Source organism: Microtus pennsylvanicus, chromosome 11 (genome assembly GCF_037038515.1).
Source record: "Microtus pennsylvanicus isolate mMicPen1 chromosome 11, mMicPen1.hap1, whole genome shotgun sequence".
In the NCBI taxonomy this organism is placed as follows: domain Eukaryota; kingdom Metazoa; phylum Chordata; class Mammalia; order Rodentia; family Cricetidae; genus Microtus; species Microtus pennsylvanicus.
The window spans coordinates 47,782,392-47,803,416 of NC_134589.1; the positions used below are offsets into that span (position 1 = coordinate 47,782,392).

General features: G+C 38.6%; 1 protein-coding gene across 1 annotated transcript; it reads right to left on the minus strand.

Moving 5' to 3' along the window:
• Nucleotides 1–1,597: 1,597 nt before the first annotated feature.
• On the minus strand, nt 1,598–15,644 carry Spata22 (spermatogenesis associated 22). The gene is made up of 8 exons (XM_075942379.1): nt 15,555–15,644; nt 13,145–13,273; nt 9,386–9,446; nt 9,174–9,269; nt 4,822–5,164; nt 3,198–3,321; nt 2,218–2,315; nt 1,598–1,815 (listed from the first exon to the last, which is right to left on the minus strand). Exons 1-8 carry the CDS (start codon nt 15,595–15,597, stop codon nt 1,624–1,626), a joined length of 1,086 nt encoding a protein of 361 aa, XP_075798494.1. The 5' UTR covers nt 15,598–15,644; the 3' UTR covers nt 1,598–1,623.
• Between the last annotated feature and the right edge of the window lie 5,381 nt (nt 15,645–21,025).

A 21,025-nucleotide genomic window follows, 5' to 3' on the forward strand; every position in this document is an offset into this window, starting at 1 on the left:
GTTTTTAAGTTTCATAGACAGGGCAGAATGAAGCATTTCAGACTGAGAAATGCCTCACAAGTTATTACGGCACTCATGGAGAAAATAAAATTGCTTAGAGATTGGACCTTTTCCTGTTGCTAAAACATTTTAGGAGGCATTATACCACACTACTTTGTGTATCTTCCATCCTATAAACCAAGGAAAGAGATCACCTGGAATATGACTGAAGACTCCATCCAAAAAGCAGAAAAGTGGAGTGGCATGACACATAGATGAGAAGGGAATGCAATGGACCAAAAAGAGAAACCCAGAGGGGGTTATGGCATCAATATTGAATGGTAATGAAAACTAAAGCTGAACTAGGCAGACTTCTTTCAAATCCTAGTTAAAATTTTCCTGAATTTTAACCAAAAGATGGTATAGGAGGATCTTCTTTCTACATGTTGTTTTCATTGGTTACTGCCTTGGCCTTTTGATAGGACAGCAGCTTAGACAGGCGGAGTAGACAGAACAGAATGCTGGGAGAAAGGAGGCAGAGAGTCACCGCCATGAAGCTGCCAGGTCAGACATGCTGAATCTTTCCCTGTAAGCCACGACCTCAAGGTTCTACACAGATTATTAGAAAGGGGTTGAATCAAGATGTAATAATTAGCCAAGAAGAGGCTAGAGCTAATGGGCCAGGCAGCAATTTAATTAATACAATTTCCGTGTGGTTTTTTGGTGGGCTAAGCTAGCCAGGTAGCAGGACAGGGCCTGCCACCACTCTCCTCACTACAAAAAGATGGAATGGAATACCATAGGCTTAATTCTATAAATCAACCCAAAAGTACATGGACAGCACAAAGTGGATTCCACAGGTGTTTTGTTTTTTTTCTTGTTGTTGGTGGTGGAGGTGGTAATTGTTTTGGTTTTTTGAGACAAAGTTTCTCTGTGTAGCTTTGGAACCTGTCTTGGAACTCACTCTGTAGACCAGGCTGGCCTCGAACTCGCAGAGATCTGCCAGCCTCTGCCTCCCAAGGGATTAAAGGCTTGTGCCACCACCACCTGGAAGTCCATGCGTTTTTAACAGAAAAGGACACTAAGTTGGGTGGACATGAAAATTCCTCAGAGGAACTGGGGAAATGAATGAATACGATCAAAATACAATGTATGAAATTCTCAGCAAATAAAAATATTGTCTAAATAAAAAGTAATTAAATGACCTACATAAATGAACAAGTACAGAATAATACTTAAGATAATACTCATATCCATCTTGCTACTGATAGTGGGAGCGCCTCCAGTATTGTCCTTTGAAGTCACATGTTTTAATCTCATGTTAAAGAATCACCTACACCTAAGAGAGAGCTTTCAGCCCTTTGGCTGAAATCAAGCAGATGAAGTATCTATTTCTTTCTGCTGCAGTGAGCATTTCTACCTGAAGTGGTTTTTAAAAGTTAGCAAATGTAAAGCATAGCTCAACATAACTTCGAAACTAACGAAGTCTAGTTATGCTGTTTAGGTCAAATCTATTTTTAAAAAGTTTTATTTTCATAAAAAGAAGTGAAATACAGAAAAAATAATAGTGATAAACCCATGCAAGAGGTAAATTAACAACAGCAAATGCTTCAGTTTACACTGCAATACTCCCTTTGTCACTGTTTACATTTCATTCACTACTTTAGTATGATACTTCATCTCCGCATCGACAATTTTAACAAAATCTTGGAAAGTCTTTTGTTCAGAAGCAGATGCTGGTCTAACAGAAACACACTTGAAAATGTTCTTATCTGGGTCATAGTGTCCAACACACCTGTGAACTCGGCCTCTGATCAGTCTTGGAAGTTCACGATCCTGTTTTTCAAAACATAAAAGTCAAAAATTATGTATTGCTTCATCTAAAGATCAATGTCTAACTTATAATATGACAAATGATATGATATGATGATGTGATATATGATATGATAAACATGAATCACTATAGATGGTATGGTTCTTGTGCTACTTATAAGATAACTAGGTATAGACACATATCCTGTCACAGAGGAATGGCCCTATCCTGGATAAGGATTCTTACAAACTAGCAAGAAGTTGCTTACTAGAAAGTTTAAGATTCTCCCCATAACAGCTCATGATAGATAAAAGAATTTCTACTGCCACAGGACTGTAGCCTATATTTTCACATGATTTTTTTGTGTTGTTGTTGTTGTTGTTGTTAGCCATAGACATTGAACATGAACACTTTAAGATACTCACAATTTCATAAAATACACATGGAAGAGTATTTTTCCCATCTCTCATAAGAAAAGTCTTTGAATAATGTGGACCAGGTGTGACAGCTGAATCCAGGACAGCTAGGCAACATGGAAGTGGGGAAATTAATATTGATAAATACAAACAAAATTTAACAAAGAAAAGGTGATATTTAAGTGTCATTACATAACAGCCTCTCCCCGTTCCATTTATACAGTGGAATTCTATGGAGGAATTATCCTTTCAGTGTGTTCTGTAGACTGGCTGAATTCCAGAGCTGTTGTAACAATAAAATGCACTATAACAACAAGTAAGCCTTAGAGTTTAATGAAAACAACACTGAAATAGAATTCTAGTGTCAAGTCTTCAGCTTCATACTATTTTGTAACATTGTTCAAACGATTTATTTCATTTCCTAAAACAAACTATATCCCTGTAAGACATACAAGAAAAGAGAAAAAAACCAATAGATGTCAAATGTTTTCATTACTTCAGGTAAACAAATTGACATATCTATCCCCTTCCACAGTTACATTCTGAGGTAGGGTAGAAGCACCTAAAATCTACCTTTGGGGCTAATTTTCAATATATATTTACCATAGTTTTATGAAACACATCTCTCTAGGCTGATTCATCTTACATAATTGCAAGTTTTTATTGTTTTAATCTACATCTTCCCATTTTCTTTCCCTTGAGCAAATTGTTTAACATCTCTCAAAGCTGTTTCTTCACCAAGAAATACAAGTCCTAATGCATGTTTAGCATCATAAATATTTATCAAAGTGTGTTATTCAATCACTTAGTGACCATTCCCTATGCACTGTTAGTAAACATCTGTTATTCTGAAGCCAGCCTACATTTCCCCAAATAAACATCATCTCCTTTTCCAATTTGTGTTACTCTTCATGATACCCTAGACATTCATAATGACATTAAAAACATCCAAATCTATTACTGAAGTGCCCTTGAAATATTATACCTACCCAATATTTCAAAAAGAAGTACAGTTCTCTGCACTTGTGCACGCCAGTACCTCATGCTTTCAATGACTGCAGAAATAATTCTTAAAGAATTATCTTTTTCCTTCAACTGATGCAAGGGGACATCCTTTGGGGGAACAAACAGCATTGGAAAAATGTTTAATTTTATTCATTATACTTTTTGAACTACGTAGAGTCTAGGTCCTTATAATAAATACATATGTAGAATGTGTAAAAAGAACTACTAAAAGTTTCACTGCAATTAAACCCCCAAATTAAAGCCAGCATTACATCGCACTGCATTATAGTGTGAAAACAAGAATTTACTTAAAATAAGAAAAGAACTATAAGGTAAGAGAGATGTCCCAGTGGATGAACTACTTGCCATATAAGTTTAATGGTTTGAGTTGGATCCCCAGAACACATGAAAACCAACTCTACAAAGAATAACTACAACAAAGAAAGTATGGTTCATAACACCAAAAATATTGTTATCTGATACTTTGCATGAAAGTATTTCTGATATCTTTTGGGAGAATGACAATAAAAAGGATAGATTGCTTCTACAAACAATGAGCAAATTATTGTTACCTTAATAATTAAAAGAGTAAAAATCAGTAAGAAATTCTGAAGTCACTATAAAAACAAAGAAATGTAAGACATTTCAGAAGCGGAGATGGGGAGAGAAAAGTTAGAAGGGAAGGAGGGGGGGCCTTGGGGAAACAGGAGGATTGGGATAAAGGAAGGTTGGACAGGGGAGCACAGAACCACAATTCTTAGTTAAGGGAGTCACTTTAGGGTTGGCAAGAGACCTGACCCTAGAGGGGCTCCCAGGTGCCCAAGCCGAGGTCCCCAGTTAGTTCCTTGGGCAGCTGAGGATAGGGAACCTGAAATGACCCTAGCCTATAGCAATACTGACGAATATCTTGCATATCACCATAGAACCTTCATCTGGTGATGGATGGAGATAGAGACAGAGACCCACACTGGAGCACTGGACTGAGCTCCCAAGGTCCCAATGAGGAGCAGAAGGAGAGAGAACATGAGCAAAGAAGTCGGGACCACGAGGGGTGCACCCACCCACTGAGACAGTGGAGCTGATCTATTGGGAGCTCACTAAGGCCAGCTGGACTGTGACTGAAAAAGCATGGGATAAAACCGGACTCTCTGAACATGGCAAACAATGAGGGCTGATGAGACGCAAAGGACAATGGCACGGGGTTTTGATCCTACGTAATGTGCTGGCTTTGTGGGAGCCTAGCCAGTTTGGATGTTCACCTTCCTAGATATGGACGGAGGGGGGAGGACCTAGGACTTACCACAGGGCAGAAAACCCTGACTGCTCTTTGGACTGGAGAGGGAGGGGGAAAGGAGTGGAGGGAGGGGGAGAAGGGTGGGAGTAGGGGGAAGGAAATGGGAGGCTGGGAGGAGGTGGAAACTTGTTTTTTCTTTCTCCTTTTCTCAATTTAAAAAAAAAAGACATTTCAGAAACTAACATTCACCTATTCCAATAGGAAACTGGATATTTGTGTGAATCTGTATATACCATGGATGTATCTATCTACATAATTACTTACTACACATGTAAACATGTAAATAAGTCATTCATTAATATTTAAATGTTTACCTTCAGAGTGTTTTCTCCTGGGGTGTCACCCAACACTGTTTTCTTAAATTGATTTTGTTGAAAACTGGGCTTAAATGCCTGCAGTGCACTGGCTCTGTCCGGGCCTTTCACTGTAGAGCCATGCAGCTTTGATAAACATGTTTGTCTGAGTATTCCAGTTTCCTTGCGTCCATCTAAGTTAGGAAATTCAGGCATTCCTGACTGTTTCTGTTGTTGAGCTCCCAAATCCATTGAATATGAATTGAATTTACTGTTTGCTGCTGTGTTTGCTGTTTTATGCTGAGGACGGAAATCATTTTTATCCCAGGTTCTCAAGCTGGTATTTCTGTTGTCGCCTCTGAAGCTGTAAAAGTAGAACATACTTCTCTGTCTTTTTATTTAGGAAAAACTGATGAATTTTTTCATTCTTATGACAATCAGTGGTTTGCAGCTACTACGTAGTCAGAAATTTCAAACACATCATTAATTGCCCAATGGTACAATATAGTATTACTTCTCTTTCCAAACTTAGAGACACCCTAGGGAAGAAATAACTCATACAAAGTTATATAGCAGCAAGTCACTGGTAAGTTCAGAACTCAGACAACACCAGTCTCCCATCTCAGAGTACAGTGCTACAAACATGTTTACAATATTCAAACCTTCATATAACAGGAGTTTCCAAGTGAAATATTTTGAGGACTTCTGCTTAATTCTTTATACATTTATTTTGAAATTTTCTACAAAGTTTTTAAAAAAGAAGCTACAGCTTGCCTGTAAGGTTATTTAATACTTTGTGCTTTGAAAAGCCTACTAACCAAACTGGTTTAGCATTTATTTACCATATTAACCTAAATGACATACAAAAGCTGGTCAGTGTAGGATTTAATAAGACCCAAACAAAAGTATTTCCTAATCAGGCCAGTTAAGACTTATATGGAAAGGAGAAACTAGTTCAATTACGAATTCTTAACTATGAATATTGCAAACGTTACAAGACAATTAATACAACCCATCCTTTGTTTTAAAAGGGGGTGGGGAGAACCAGTAATCAGCAAAAAGCCTAGGTTTTATGGAACATAAGGCTTGTACAGTTTGAGAACTATTGTTAATAAATTAAGTATAAATTTAAGAATAAATAGGATAAAAAATCACAATTGTGAATCTTTAGGTTATAAACACCATAAAAAACATTAGTATTCAGGAAAAATATTAGAATTATTGTTATTCGTTTTGTGTTTTGTATACCCTGTTGTGCAGATATTTCCTCTGAATTGAAACATTCCTTCCTGGATGGGAGAGGAGGCTCACAAAAGATTCAAGCAGCTAATGAAATTTACAAAACTCAGAAAAATCACAAGATTCTGGCCTTTTCCACAGTTACATAAGCAGCAAACACTGTTGCAAAGATAATACTCTTTGGCATAGTTACCTGCTAAATGTACAGAGAACTCAGAGATGAGCTTCTGTGAGCCATCACCTATGCTGGGGCAAGCTTCTCCATGTCGTAGCTGCCTCTGAGCCCTCCACACGCTTATACATAACCTTGCACACATGCTCTTTTTATTATTTAAAAACACTAAGAATCACTATAAAATGCTATTTTAGTCATATTCCCAGAAAACAAAAACAAAATTTATCCTGGTTTCTAAAAGCAATGACTTTTAGATTTCTGAGTAAAACAAACACAGAGTTCTTAAACACCCAATTAAAGAACCAGCAATTTTTTTAAATACTACATTAATTCAGCTACTCAAACAAGCACTTGCCTAGACCCCAAGTCTATATATCTCAGTGAACCTCTGTGTAGTTATCAGACTCAATCTGAAGCCATGGAGCTTTACTTCAGATTGGTATACTTTCAACTATCAATTAAACTTTGTGTATTATCCACCAAAGAACTAGATCCTTATCTCTTACCCTGAAAATAAATTGACTGATTGATCGATTGAGTGATTGACCGACTGATTAAATCAAACCTCCAGTGGATCAAGTCTCCCTGAAAGTACTACAGGGAAAAGTAAGGAAAATACTACAAGAAACAGGCACAGTTATGAACTTTCTAAATAGAAACAGTAGTTGCACAAGAACTAAGCCAACAATTGACAAATGGGACCTCATGAAAGTTTCTGTACAGCAATAAGCATGATGGTCAGTCAGTGAAGAAGCAGTCTTCATTATGGGAGAAAATCTTTGACAGATATATTTTGTCACAGAATTAATGACTACAATACACAAAGAACTCAAAAACCTAAACACCAAGAAAACAAACAACTCAATCAAAAAAAAGTGGGTTGTAGGTATAAACACAACTCTCAAAGAAAAGATACAAATGGTTAATGAACATTAAAAGTGTTCATTAGCCACCAGGGAAATGCTAATTAAAGCTACTTAGAGATTCCATTCTCACCCCAGTCAGAAGAATAAATAAAATGATAATAAACACTGACAAGGATATTAGAAAGAGAAACTCTTATTACTGTTGGTGAAGAGTGCAGTCTGGTACAACCACTATGGAATTTAAGTGTGGAGTTTCTCAAAAACACCAGAAATATATGATCCTGTGGAGGGTTGGTAGGGATGCTATGAAATGCTGTCTTCTAGACATGATATGACAATTGCACTCATGAATTCAACAAGAGTTGGGGTAACCTGCATGAAATCTGCACAAGATCAAACCAGTTATACTTCCAGCACAGAGGCGGTAGATGATCTCAAGCCCTACTGAGGAAATATTGGCAGTTGATAGTTTCTGGAGAAGAATCGTTTTTTTGATGATGTGCCACTGACAAGATTCCAGTGTTTCAGTGGCAGCCTCATACCCATGCACATATGGACAACACTAATTGAACTTAGTGAATTACCTAAGGGAAAGATGGCACACACTTCAATCCCAGCACTTAGACAGCAAAGGCAGTGGGATCTCTGTGTGTTCAAGGCCATTCTAGTATATACTGAGCTCCAGGACAGGCAGGACTACATAAAGATATCTTGTATCCAAAAAATAAAAAATACAAAGACGTGAAATTGAAAGGGGGACATGTTGAAATACACGAAAGTGTAAGAGTAGGAAATAAGTGTCATATATAGTTATATTTCATTCTATGTGTGTATGAAATTCTCAAATCTGGTAATAGAACTATTATATGACCAAGCTCTATCACCTTGGGCATATACTCTAATGTCTAAAGGACTCTATATCCTACAATGTCCATTAGTAATGAATAGATAATAAAAATATGATTAACATATACAGTGGAATCTTATTATGTTGTAAAAATTTTTTAAAATTGTAAAAATTTCCAATAAATTGATGGAACTAGAAAATATTATACTAAGTGAGGAAACCCAGGTTCTTATCAACAAATGCCACATTCTCATATGTGAATCCTGGCTTCAATTTTTTTAGATGGTTATGTTTAACTTAGAATACCTATAGAGGCCAAGTGGCTAAAAGGGGGATGCTGAAGAAGTACCTTAATGGGAGCATAACAGAACATAGGCAATATGAAAGTAGAGACTGGGAATACTGGGGATGGGAGAGTTTATGTAGGAATAGAGATAGGCATACAGGGAAGATCAGGACATAAAACAAAAAGTATATGAAAAAAGCTATAAAAAAACCTACTATTTTATTTTATTTCTATTTTTAAAACGATCTTTTCTCATTTTACATACCTATCCCACTTCCTACTTTCTCCCTCCTCCAACTCCCTTCACCCTTTCCCACCCTACCCCCCATCCACTCCTCAGAGAGGATAAGGCTTCCCATGGGGAGTCAACAAAGTCTGACACATCACTTTAAGGCAGGACCAAGGCCTTCCCCTCCCCCACTATATTTAGGCTAAGCAAGATATCCCTCCAAAAAGAATGGGCTCCCAAAGCTAGTTCAAGCACTAGGGATAAATCCTGGTCCCACTGCCAGTGGCCACACATACTGCCCAAGCCACACAACTGTCCTCCACATTCAAAGGACCTAGTTTGGTCCTGTGCAGGTTCTCCTGCTATCAGTCCGGAGTCAATGAGTTCCTACTAGCTCAGGTCAGCTGAACCTACTACTTTTAGGTCAGTTTAGGCCTTCCATATATATCCACAAGTGATGCTCCAACAGATCAGAACAAACCATTCATCAAAAATATGTGGAAAAAATTACATCTATACCCGACATATACTTGTCATTATTACTTATGTACACCATGCCCAACTATATAACACTTACAATGTATTACATTGTACAATTTAAAGTATACAGAAAGGTGTACGTAGATTATATTCAAATACCAGTTACGTATTAATGTAGAAATTTCCTAAATGTATTTCTAAGAAAGATTTTTTTTTAAGGAAAGAAGAGGCAAAAACAAAGGCAGACTTACCCCCAACTACTTTGGCTTCTTTCAGCACTTGACTGCATAGGTTTAGACACAGAATCTTGACTTTTCAGGGAATAAGAAGCAGAAGCTGGTATTTGCCTTTCAAGGAAATATATTGTTAAATATAGTTTGCTTTCAGATTGAGAAATGCATGCAGAAAAATAGCATCACTCAGTAACAGACACACATTTATTGGTTCATATTTTTACACATACCCTATATTCGTTGTTTTCTTTAAGGGAGTCACCTCTGGATACACAGCTTCCCACGCCCAATCTCAAAAGTATAAGAAAAGTAAAAATAAGATACCTTTTAAAAATAATTCCTTATATTTGATAAATTTGAGACCTCTAACAATTTGAAGATAAAGACGCAGTCCTCAGTAGTATTTGATTGCAGGATTTATCATAGCCTGCCTAATTTTATAGACATCTTTCTTCCCCATTGTAAAGATAGTAGTTTAATTTGTCTTTTCCACAATTAATTCTAATATAGAGCCTTGTAATTGAAAACATAAATTTAGTCAAATCCAATGTTTTTAAACTTTATTCTAGCCTACATCAAGAAATAAATCATAACTGGTCACTAGATAGCTAGTATATGAGACTAATGGAGAGACACAGAATGAAAGGGTCAGATAACATAATTTTAACATCAAATCTAATCCTTACTATGCATGATATACACTAGCATTTCTATTCTGTTCTAGTTACTCTCTTATGTTTTCAAGATTTCTATTTTGTGTTTTAATTATAGGGCATAGGCACATGAGGGAACATGCTCATGGAGGCCAGAGGATCCCCTGGAGTTGGAGTTATAAGGAGGTTGTAAGATACCTGACATAGGTGATAGGAACCAAACTCAGGTTCCCTCAAAGACCAGTAATTCCTCTTAACCAATGAGCCATCTCTCCATCCCCTTACTCTCTTCTTTTTTATCATTATTAATAAAATTTATTCTGTGTTTTTCAATCGTGTCCTTATCCTATTTATTCCCCGTCTCGTCACAAATGCCCTCTGCCCTTGTATCCCCCCACCAATAAAACAAAATTCAAGAGAAAAAAATCTGAAGAAAAACAATGAAAAAAATTTCATAGGGAAGAAATGCAAAATCTCATCTAGAAGCTGAAGTGTGACCAACAAGTCATGCAGAATACTCCTTAGTCCATACTTCTCTACTTGCACTGCAAAGAGTCACTGGTCTGGTTTGAGGCCCCTGGTCTCCACTACCCATGTGATGCTCGGCCCCTACTAGGGCTCTTCCTGGACTGTACAGCCCACTGGCACACTGTGTTGTGGAGTTCTGGCAGCTTTGGGCCTGTGGGTCAGGCTTTAACATGCTCCAGCAGCCCATAGATGGGGTGGATGTTGGGGCAGGCCAAGTCATAACCCTGGGTCTGGGCCTGAGCTGCTGTAGGAGTCGGTCGACCAGATAAGAAATGGGGACAGATGTCCCATGCTTACGATTTGGGAAGTGGCTCACCCACACCTCCACTAACAGGGCTGGATCTGTTGTGCTGCCCTGCCAGAATACAGGGTTTGCTCTCCCGACAGTTGCAGCTGGTGGGGACAGGGATAGCTCTCCCACTCTTATGACCACAGGGACAGTTCTCCTACCTGTTCCAGGCATTGGTGGGCATGGAGGAGGACTTCTTTCCCCTGCCCATGCTACCACAAGACAGATGAGCAATGGGGCAGCTCTCCCACACTCACATCTTCAAGCCTGGCTCATCCACATGTGCACTAACAGGGTTGGCTTTATTGTGCCATTCTGTTGAGGCACAAGCCCTGTCATCCTGAGAGCTGCAGCTGGTGAGGTCAGGGACAGTCCTCCCACTCTTATGACCATAGAGCCATCTCTTCCTTCTGCTCCAGGTAGTGGGGGGAATCTTTCTCCTGCCCTTTGTCACAAGACAGATGTTACTCTCTTCTGAAAGTTGACTGCATCCCGAACTAATAAATCAAGATAAAAAATCGTATTTCCTGGCCAGGCGGTGGTGGTCCACACCTTTAATCTCAGCACTTGGGAGGCAGAGACAGGCGGATCTCTGTGAGTTCGAGACCAGCCTGGTCTACAGAGCTAGTTCCAGGACAGGCTCCAAAGCTACAGAGAAACTCTGACTCCAAAAAAAAACAAAAAACAAAAAAATTCATATTTCCACATGTAATAGTTCACACTTATAATTTCTCATGTTCATTATTCATGCTACTTATTAAAAATTTTAAATAGTAAGGAAGATTTTAAGTGGTAGAGAATGCTAAGATAAATGGTGTCTTATGCATGCCCATTTTCTACTTTTTATCCATAAAAAAGGAATGGGTACCAAATATGGCTCTCTGTGGGTAAAGGTATTTGCCATGGAAGTCTCATATTTTGAGGTTGACGCCAGAGCCACAGTGGAATGAGAGAACTGATTCCCAAAAGTTGTCCTCTGACCTACACACACATACCATCATGATATGCATACATGTGCACTCATTCATACATACTAAAAATAAAATTTAATTATGAAAATGAGAATGTTATATGCTAACTTTATACTTTTAAATTTCTGGTGTTGAAGAAAAACAATTTAATGACTATACCAAAGTCTATGGGAATATACTAAACGAAATTTAAAATGAGTACTGCTATATATAAAAATTTATATTTAATATTTTATTCACATGATTCCAATAGTAATTTTAAAGTATGTCCCAAAAAATTAAATATACATAACATAATGGACAAAATATATTTTAGAATGTTTGCCTATCAGTGCCTTCTTTGAGAGGTAAATAAAGTCAGTAAACATTGAGCCAGTAAACAAGATGGCTCAGTGGGAAGGCTTGCCATCAAGCATGATGACCTGAGTCTCATCTCTGCAACACACATGCACATAGACAGGTAGACAGGTAGACAGGTAGACAGGTAGACAGGTAGACAGATAGACAGATAGACAGATAGACAGACAGACAGACAGACAGACAGATAGACAGATAGGCAGGCAGGCAGACAGACAGCTAGCTTACTGGCTCACAGGGTGAGAAGATTTTAGTGGTCTCACTTAAAAGGTGTCACATTAGAAGCTTCCTGACTCCAAAACTTAATCAAGAGTTACAGAACGAGTTATCTCTAAAAAGCAGAGCTAGAATATGTAAACTCCCAGCAATAGCAACTTACACAATGTACTAGTTGAAGCTATATACGGGCATACTAGATGAGATTATCTTAGAAGAAAGTATCTTAAATTGGGTAATTTACAAATAGGAATTTCTGACAGTGATGGAGACTAAAACATCTTAGATTGAGGTAACAACAAACTAGGTATTTGGTGAAAGCATGTTCTCTGCTTCAGAGATAGCCCCTTAGTGTATCCTCACATGACAGAAGTAGCAAACATACTTCTCCTTCATCTTCCTTTTTATGCACACTAGTACTGTGCATGGAGATAGAGTCCTCACAACTATAAGCACGTCCTAAAAGTCTGTCCCCTACTCAATGGTTAACTGCAACTTAAGAATTTTCAGAAAAAGAGTAAAAAACACAACAAAGAAAAGCAGGCAAAACTGCCCTAAGAAAGCAATGACTAGAACACAGCACCAGAAGTTCTTGGGCTTGTGTCTTTTTTACAGTCCATTTTTTTTTCATTTTTTCTCATACTCCATATACACTTTTCCCTGTTTCTGAAGTAACTCAAATTCTTCCATTTTTTACTACCAAATATATAAGTCACAGTAATCTGTTTTGAGAGAGAAAATCTTTGCACTGTAGGTTTCTACTTTAGTAAAACAAAGGCTCCAGACATAAAGATACTGCCACCCTTGTAGACAAGGCAACTCAAAACTCCTGTGCTGGAATGCTCAGAAGGAGCCAAGTAATCTCTATATCTGGCAGTGAAAAACAGCAGGAACCTGGCCTCAATGAGAGACCCAGGAATTTTCTACAATCCTAGTTCTTGTTTCTTGAAATTTTCACCTTACTCATTTTCTTACCTGTTGGTAGAGGAGGAGAACTGTAATTGTCAGAAACAGTACTGATACCTGGATCATTCTGAAGTGGATTAGAAGTTAATGGCTGTCTGTTCCTCTTTTTCTGATTGAATAATGGCACAGGCAAACAGCCTACATTGAAGGTACCAATAAATTAGTATAAATCAGGTAAGTATATCTATTTCTAGACTAATTACCATTAATAATATGTAATGATGCATAGTTTGTCTACTTCTATATGCTAATATGCCAGATATATTTATATGCCCTTAAAATGATTTTTATAATCTTTTAGAAGTCCTAAATAGCTCACCAGTATCTCTAAAGTCCTTTCTTTTTCTATCTTATCGCTTTAATTCTTACTTTTAAGCAATTCTCTGTTTTTATCCTCAAACATTTCCCAAATCTACTTCTCTTCCATATTTCCCTCTTCTGCTTGTCTAATTTCTTAGCAACAGCAGAACACCTACAGAATATACCAAAGCTAAGAAAGAAGAAACTATGAACCACGTTTTCCAAAATTCTAACCATGTTTTAGTGTTTGACAGCCAGCTTCTGGGGCCATAGTCATCAAACTTCAGTTTAACTAAGATTTTTTTCCTAGAATTCTGATGGAGGTGGGTCTTTATCTATCTGTTGCTTTCATTGGTTAAGTAATAAAGAAACTGCTTGGCCTCTGATAGGACAGAAAATTAGGTAGGCGGAGTAGACAGAACAGAATGCTGGGAGAAAGAAGCTAAATCAGTGAGTTGCCATGATTCTCCCACTCCAGACAGACGCAGGTTAAGATCTTTCCTGGTAAGCCAGCTTGTGGTGCTACACAGAATATTAGAAATGGGTTAGATCACTATGTAAGAGCTAGCCAATAAGAGGCTGGAACTAATGGGCCAAGCAGTGTTTAAAAGAATACAGTTTCCATGTAATTATTTCAGGTAAAGCTAGCCGGGTGACGGGCCTCAGCCTGCCGCCACTCTTTCAACAGAATTCTGATTAACATGTGGGTTCAAAGGTTACAATTCCCAGTGTTGACAATTTTATCACAATATATTTAGTCTGAAACCCAAATTATAATTTTAACAAATGTCCCAGCTATCTATAATGATATTTTTCCATAGATCATTTTGAAAATGTCTTAGATAGTAGCTCTCAACTTTCCTAATACTATGACCCTTTAATACAGTTACTCATGTTGTAGGAATCCCAGCCATAAAAATTATTTCATTCCTACATCATAACTATAGTATTGTTACTGTTATGAATTGTAATGTAAATATCTGATATTCAGGATATCGGATATGCAATCCCCAAGGGGGTCACAACCCACAGATTGATAATCACCTTAATTGCCTTAAAAGAATGACAATACCCAATCCAAATGAAAATAAATACTATCACCACTTCCTCCAGATCCCAGAAGCAGGTTCTCCAGTCAAAAATAAATAAGTAAGTAAATAATAAACTTTAGAAGCTACAAGGGAATTCACAGACAAAAGACATCTTCAAAGCAAGAACTAGAAATCCTAGATAGGGCCCAAGATCTTAAGTCTCTAGTCAGAAACTCTTGACACTACCATTGTCTCGCTGCCCCATTCTCATTACACTGCAGGAGAATACTGACTGTGGAAGCGCTCTAATGAAAAACTAGAATCAGGTGGGCTCTTGAGCCAGGCTGCCAACATTAAAACTGTGCCTTCAAAGTGAATTTGAAAACAACTTCAAAGTTAAATGTGAGCAGTTTCCTTAAACTCTTTGTGCCCATGATACATACAGAGAAGCATAACATGATGATTAGGATTATGGAATCTAAAATCAGAGATTTCTAGGTTCAAGTCCTGTTTCTACCACTCAGTAGATTATTTAAGGTCTTTGTACCTTGGTTTCTTATCTAGAAAACAGAGGTGATGGTAAGAATTAAATAATACTTCTGATGAAATGTATAGAATACGGTATGCCCACCATAAATTATTATTATGATCTTCATTGTACATTATGATCACTTCCCTAACTCTCATCATTCTTGACTTCTGTCCTTATATTACCTAATAATTGACAAAATATAAATACAAAATATTAGAAAACAGAAATGCTTCTAAAAACATTTTGAACAAGTCAATCACAAAACCACAAAAGAATGTATTTGTTTCCTGCTTACAAGCATAAGTAAATCAATCACTTACATTTTGGGGAAAAAAAGCACCAGAGGAAATCTCAATAATTTTCATTCTACTCTCAGCTCTACACTACTAAATACTGTACCTTCACAAACCTCTTTACCTCTTTTGGATATGAAAAGAAAAGAGGCTAAACTAATGTTTAATCTCTTTAAAAAGTTCCTCCCAAAATGTTCCTAGAAACTATACACATCTTATGTGGTATCTGAAAAATACCTAAAAATTGAAAGGCTGTTCAATACCTGCTGTACTTCGAGTTGAATTTTCATTTAGGTTTCTCTTCATTTTCTTCAGTATCACAGCTTTGCACTTAGCATCACAAAATGAAGCTGACTAAACTTTCAAAGAAAGAAACTTGTAACTCATTATTATTAACAAGACCAAATTTTCAGCCTATTAAGTATGGGCATTATGGTTTAAAACTTTCTAAAGTGACCACTTTAGGAATTGCTTTATGACTAAGAATATGAAACATATCCCATATTTCCAGCTATGTTCAAATAAGTTAAGATGGGTGATATAATAGTTTCCTAAATATATACAGACTTTTTAGACAGTCTAAGTAATCTATTTTAGAATTAAAGACCCATTGTGGGAATTCTGGACCAAAGCTTTAAGGAAAAGGGACTAAAGGCAATGGCAAACTTAGAGAAACAAGTAAAACACTGTTTTCATTATATTTTTTTCTGCTTTTAGCTTCCTAATATATTTATATGTTAATTTAAGTTAACAAATACTTGCCCATGAAAAAGGCCAGACATAAACCCAAATAATTTCTGCTGCAAATTCACTGCCCAATGAGACAGACTGATGTGAACACAACTAAAATATAAATCAAACAGGTAACGCTAATGTCCAAAAATTATCCTAAAGCTGCGACATGTAAGGCAGGGTTTCACAACCAGACTTGCTTAAACTACTGGTTTTGCTGGGTCTCTACCGCTGAGGGACAGGAGCTACAGGCGTAGACCACTAAAGCCTCAGCTGCCAAGAGATCCTGCCTCAGTAGCATGTGCGCGCGCGTGGGGGGGGGGGGTGTATGTGTGCTTGTGGGTGTATGTGCGTCTGTGTGTGTGTGGTGTGTAGGGGGTGTGTGTTTGTGAGTATGTGGTGTGTGTATGGTGCGTATGTGTGCTTGTGGGTAGATGGGTGTGGTGTGTGCGTGCGTGCGTGTGTGTGTGTGTGTGTGTGTGTGTGTGTGTGTGTAGCGGGGGGAGGGGGCTACCCAACCCGCAGACACACCTTCCCTAACACCTTGCCTCACGAGGAGGAGGCCAGACAGGGCCTGTCTGGGGCCCACACTGAAGGAAGGGTTACATTTTCCTGTCAGAATTCATGTTCTCCCCCAACATCCCTCCCCCACCCCGCCACCTAACACAGCCAGTCAATGGGCCACGGTATTTCCCTTCTGGAACCCCCGCCAACACCACGTACAAATGGAGCCCTCGAGTAAACCTCGCCTCCCTCGGGGGCCGCGTGCTGTACAGCAACGCGGAGCAGGAAGGCTGTGCGCAGGCGTGGCAATCTGCGCATGCGCAAGATCAGAGCGAGGCCTGCGCTTGAAGGTCTCGCGAGAGTTACAGGAACCGCTGAAGTTTCTCAGCCAGAAAAGTCAAAAGCGACGCCCTTGGCGCCCTCGCTTGTGAGGTACGCAGCCGGCACAAGCATGACTCTGCCTCGTTTAGCACTTCTGTCCACAGAGAGAAACGTGTTCTGGTTATGGACGAGGCCGAGGGAGAATCCCCAGCCCAGCCAGGCTCTGCCCCAGCTATGTCAGGAAATCATGGCCTCTCTTTCCTTATGCCTTGCCCATTTTCTAGACACTAGATATTTTCTAAGATGCTGGGGGCATCCTGGGCTGTGTCTAGAAGAGAATGATTTCCAAGGCGTCAAAACAGGATGTGCCTTGCCTACTCTGACAACGCCATGGATCAGGCAGGGAATTGGTGAGCTGAGGCCAGTTTCGAACTGACCCCTCCGTCCCCGCAAAAGCAAAGAACAGAAAGGCAGAGCCAGTGATCAGTTGTCCGGGAGAGCATAAGAGCTCGGAGGCCCCAGAGGGACTCCACAAAGGAAGCTGGGTGGTAGGACAACCTGAGGCCTGAGCGCTAAGCCTCCTTGCCTGGAAAAACTGGGAGTTCTTGACTCTGTGACTTTGGGCAACTTATCCTTTCAATGTCTACATTTCCTTCCTCAATAAAATAGCAATAACAATATTTACTTCATTGCCTTAAAATATTAAAAGGTATTAAACTGTCCCAGCTCACAATAAGTGCTCAATAAAGGTTAATTCTTGTTTCAAACCGTAGCTTCCATTTTTTGGTTACTTTTAGTATAGAGCAGGTATTTAGATATCTGGGCTCAAAGACCATGTCCTCTTCCTGCCCTGTCTTCTGGCTGTGTAACATAGGTGAAGGGAAGAAGTTGGAAGTGCAGCTATGGAGGGATGGTTATTAGAAAAGGTCTACAACTACAAGATACTAAAAATAGGCTTGAAAGTCAGTAAGTAAGCGTGGTAGTAGATACTAGATTGCTAAACTATAGCAGAACTTGAATGACAGGGTAAAGAATAAACTTTGAACATTTTTAATCTGGAAAATGACTTCAACAAAATATCTGGAAAAGCTGAGTGGTGATGGTGCACGCCTTTAATCCCAGCACTCAGAAGGCAGAGGCAGGCAGATCTTTGTGAGTTCAAGGCCAGCCTGATCTACAGAGTGAGTTCCAGGATAGCCAGAGCTACATAGAGAAACTGTGCCTCAAAAAAAAAAATACGTTAATTAATTAAATCAATCTGGAAAAAAAGAAAAACTGTATTCATCGTGATTCCAGATAAAAGACTTAAAGACATGAGTATAGTAAGCTTCGAAGAAGTGAGCTTTGACTTCATATATGCATACATAAACACATATACAATATATAACCAAAAAAATAGATTTCTCATTCTTAAAAGAGACAAGAGATCAGGTATGGCTCAGTGGTAGAGAGAGTGATTGCCTTAGAATGAAGCCCTGGATTGGATCCTCAGCACAAAAAAAAATTACAGCTTTAGCTCTTCTGAGAGCTAAATCATCTAAGGGAATCTCAGGGGAGGGATTGATCAAATCAGATTGGTCTGTAGCCATGTCTCCTAAAAGATGATATTGATTGATAACTGATGTGGCAAGTCCCAGCCCACTGTGAGTGGTACCAGCTCTCCCTAGGTGTGTGGCTCTGGGAAACATAAGAAAGATAGCTGACCAGAGCAGAGAGTGAGCCAACAAGGATTCCTCCCGGGTTCTGCTTCAAGTTCCTGCTTAAATTCCTGTCCTGACTTCCTGAAAGGATGGATTGTGACCCAGAAGTCACTTCCTCCACCTAAATTGCTTCTGGCCAGAGTGAGCATTCCATCACAGCAACAGAAAGCAGACTAGAACATCTTCTGACACAGTTTCAGAACAGTCTCAGCCTAAATTTCCTTCCTACAAAATTTCTGGCTTGGCTTTGATTGGCTAGCCATACTATGAAGTCAAACTTTGCTGTCTCTTTGTTTTAAACATATAATTTTATTAAGAAATTGATCATCTCAGCACTCAGGAGGCTGCAGCAGAAGGCTCACAAACTCAAGGCCAATCTGAGCTACATAAAGAGTTTGAAGCCAGCCTAAGCTATGTGGCAAGACCTGCTCCCCCCCAAAAAAAAAAATTTATAGTGCTGCAAGTAATGCTTTAGGGGGGAGGATGTATTTTAAACATTTGTCAATAGATGATGTCAGCTAGGAAGGATTTCACTCAATATGTTATCAGTTCTCTAAACTCTCAAAAAGTAACTAATAAAAAATGAGTGGTTTTTTGCCAGGTGCTTTGGGAAGCAAAGTTAGTGCTTTGGGAAAGCGGGAGTTAAAGCCCTCTTGGAAGTTAACTTGGTATAAGAGGGTGAAAGCCTGTGTTGCTCCAGTTCTAAGCAAATGCTTTCGCTTTCCAACAAGGCTTTCTGCAGGAGACAAACTGTACACAGTAAACGAGGTAAGGATGAGAATTGCTGCTGTTCATTAATTGCCCAGGAAGTTACTCATTCATACACCTAACAGAAGCTCTAGGAATGTGAAAGTACTTCCAAATGCCGGCCTGTTAAAATTCCAGAAAACAAGCCTCAAAGTTCGAGTCACTGGTGCCTGCCACGAGTAAGTTACTGAAGTGGCGTCTCCAGAGAGAGACTAGGGCAAAGGGCAGAACACACCACAAGTCAGCAGGAAAGAAACAACACGGCAGAGTGGGAATGATTCACTGTGGTGTTCTCTTTACATTTGCCTGCTCTCATCCTCATAAAGTGTTTATGCCGAGGCAGAGAGAAAACCAGCAGCTACAGGGACTTTGTCTTAGATTATGGCAGTAATTTTGATGTATAAGCAAATTGACTTTGCTTTATATCTGCGTTATAATCTCTTAAGAATTGAGGCATTGTTTTATTAAATATTATGCAAACATTTTGTATTTTCATCATGTATTTTGTTTGTGTGTTTTGTAATTCTACACTGTATTGGCTGTTTATGTGAACTCTGAAAGAGCAAAATTAGAAGTTCAGAGGAGTCCAAGAAAAACAGAGGCACCCTGTTGTCCATGGAAAACACTGGCCTTAATGAGAAACATGGCTTCCAGGCCTAGCTCGCTTTTATGTAACTGTGGAAACTTAGTCAGGCTGCTTAGTGTTTCTTTCCGTTATCCTTGCCATGAGGAAGTCAGCCCAACCTGCTATATCTTATAAAGTGGATTTATGAATATATTAAGCAAATGTCTGTAGGGAAACATTATAGATTAGCCTACCTACCCTGTGTAGGAATGATTGCTCTATTGTGTCCAGACAACCTGGTGTTGCTAATATAAATATTCCCTGTACTTTAACATTCTTGGCCTTCTGGGTGATTGAGCATAAACTCAATATTTGGCTCAGAGTCATTTCTCCAAAGCCATATAATCATCTTATTCTGCATAAGTTCCCCTACTAAGACCCCTGCATAACAAAGCATTCTAGAAGACAGTTTTTAATGCTAGTAAATGAGATTGCTTCCATTAAAATATATGTGTAATGTATGTGTGATATATGCATATGTTATTTTTATATAGTATGTTGTAAGATATTTTCAGGCATTAAAAAGACTTGAAAATTACTAACAGTTGCTTTTTGCTTGATATTTAGACAAAATTTTTAAAAAAAAAAAAACATAGACTTACCAAAAAGTTCCTGAGAAAGACGTTAAAGATGTTTCAGGGTCACTTTTTAAAAATAATTTTAAGTTCATTGTGCCATGTCACCAAGCCCATCATTAACTGAGTTTTTGTGTCTCTGACTGCAGAAAGAACGCTGTTCAAGAGGCAGTCTGAGCACCTGTCCTTGACTGTTTGTAAAGAGACTCAAATGTCTTCAGATCGTGAAAAGTTGCTTACTTCAGAAATGTTTTTAAACATCAGTGGAAACATAAACACTAAATAAGCCACATTGTTATATTTGGGAGGACTGGGCTTGTTGCAGTATTATTATTATAAATAACCATCCTGGACAGAAAACAGAATTTTTATAGCAGGAGATGCTAACACAGTTGTACTTAGATCTGCTGACCATCTGAGGGAGTTGGAAGTTAGCAGTTGCTCTCTAGTTGATCTTTGCATATTTTAACCCAAATATGGTAAAGGGAGGGGCTACAGAAGGGAGTGTCCATAGAATAAACAGGCTCGGA

What these genes read in the sequence shown, in the direction of transcription:
- Spata22 (XM_075942379.1), bottom strand. Translation starts at nt 15,597, where the DNA reads ATGAAGAGAAACCTAAATGAAAATTCAACTCGAAGTACAGCAG. An exon ending in AAGAAAACAACGAATATAGG is followed by an intron (nt 9,270 to 9,385) that starts GTATGTGTAAAA and finishes TTTCCTTGAAAG; the next exon opens with GCAAATACCAGCTTCTGCTT. An exon ending in ACTTCTTTTTGAAATATTGG is followed by an intron (nt 2,316 to 3,197) that starts GTAGGTATAATA and finishes CATGTTGCCTAG; the next exon opens with CTGTCCTGGATTCAGCTGTC.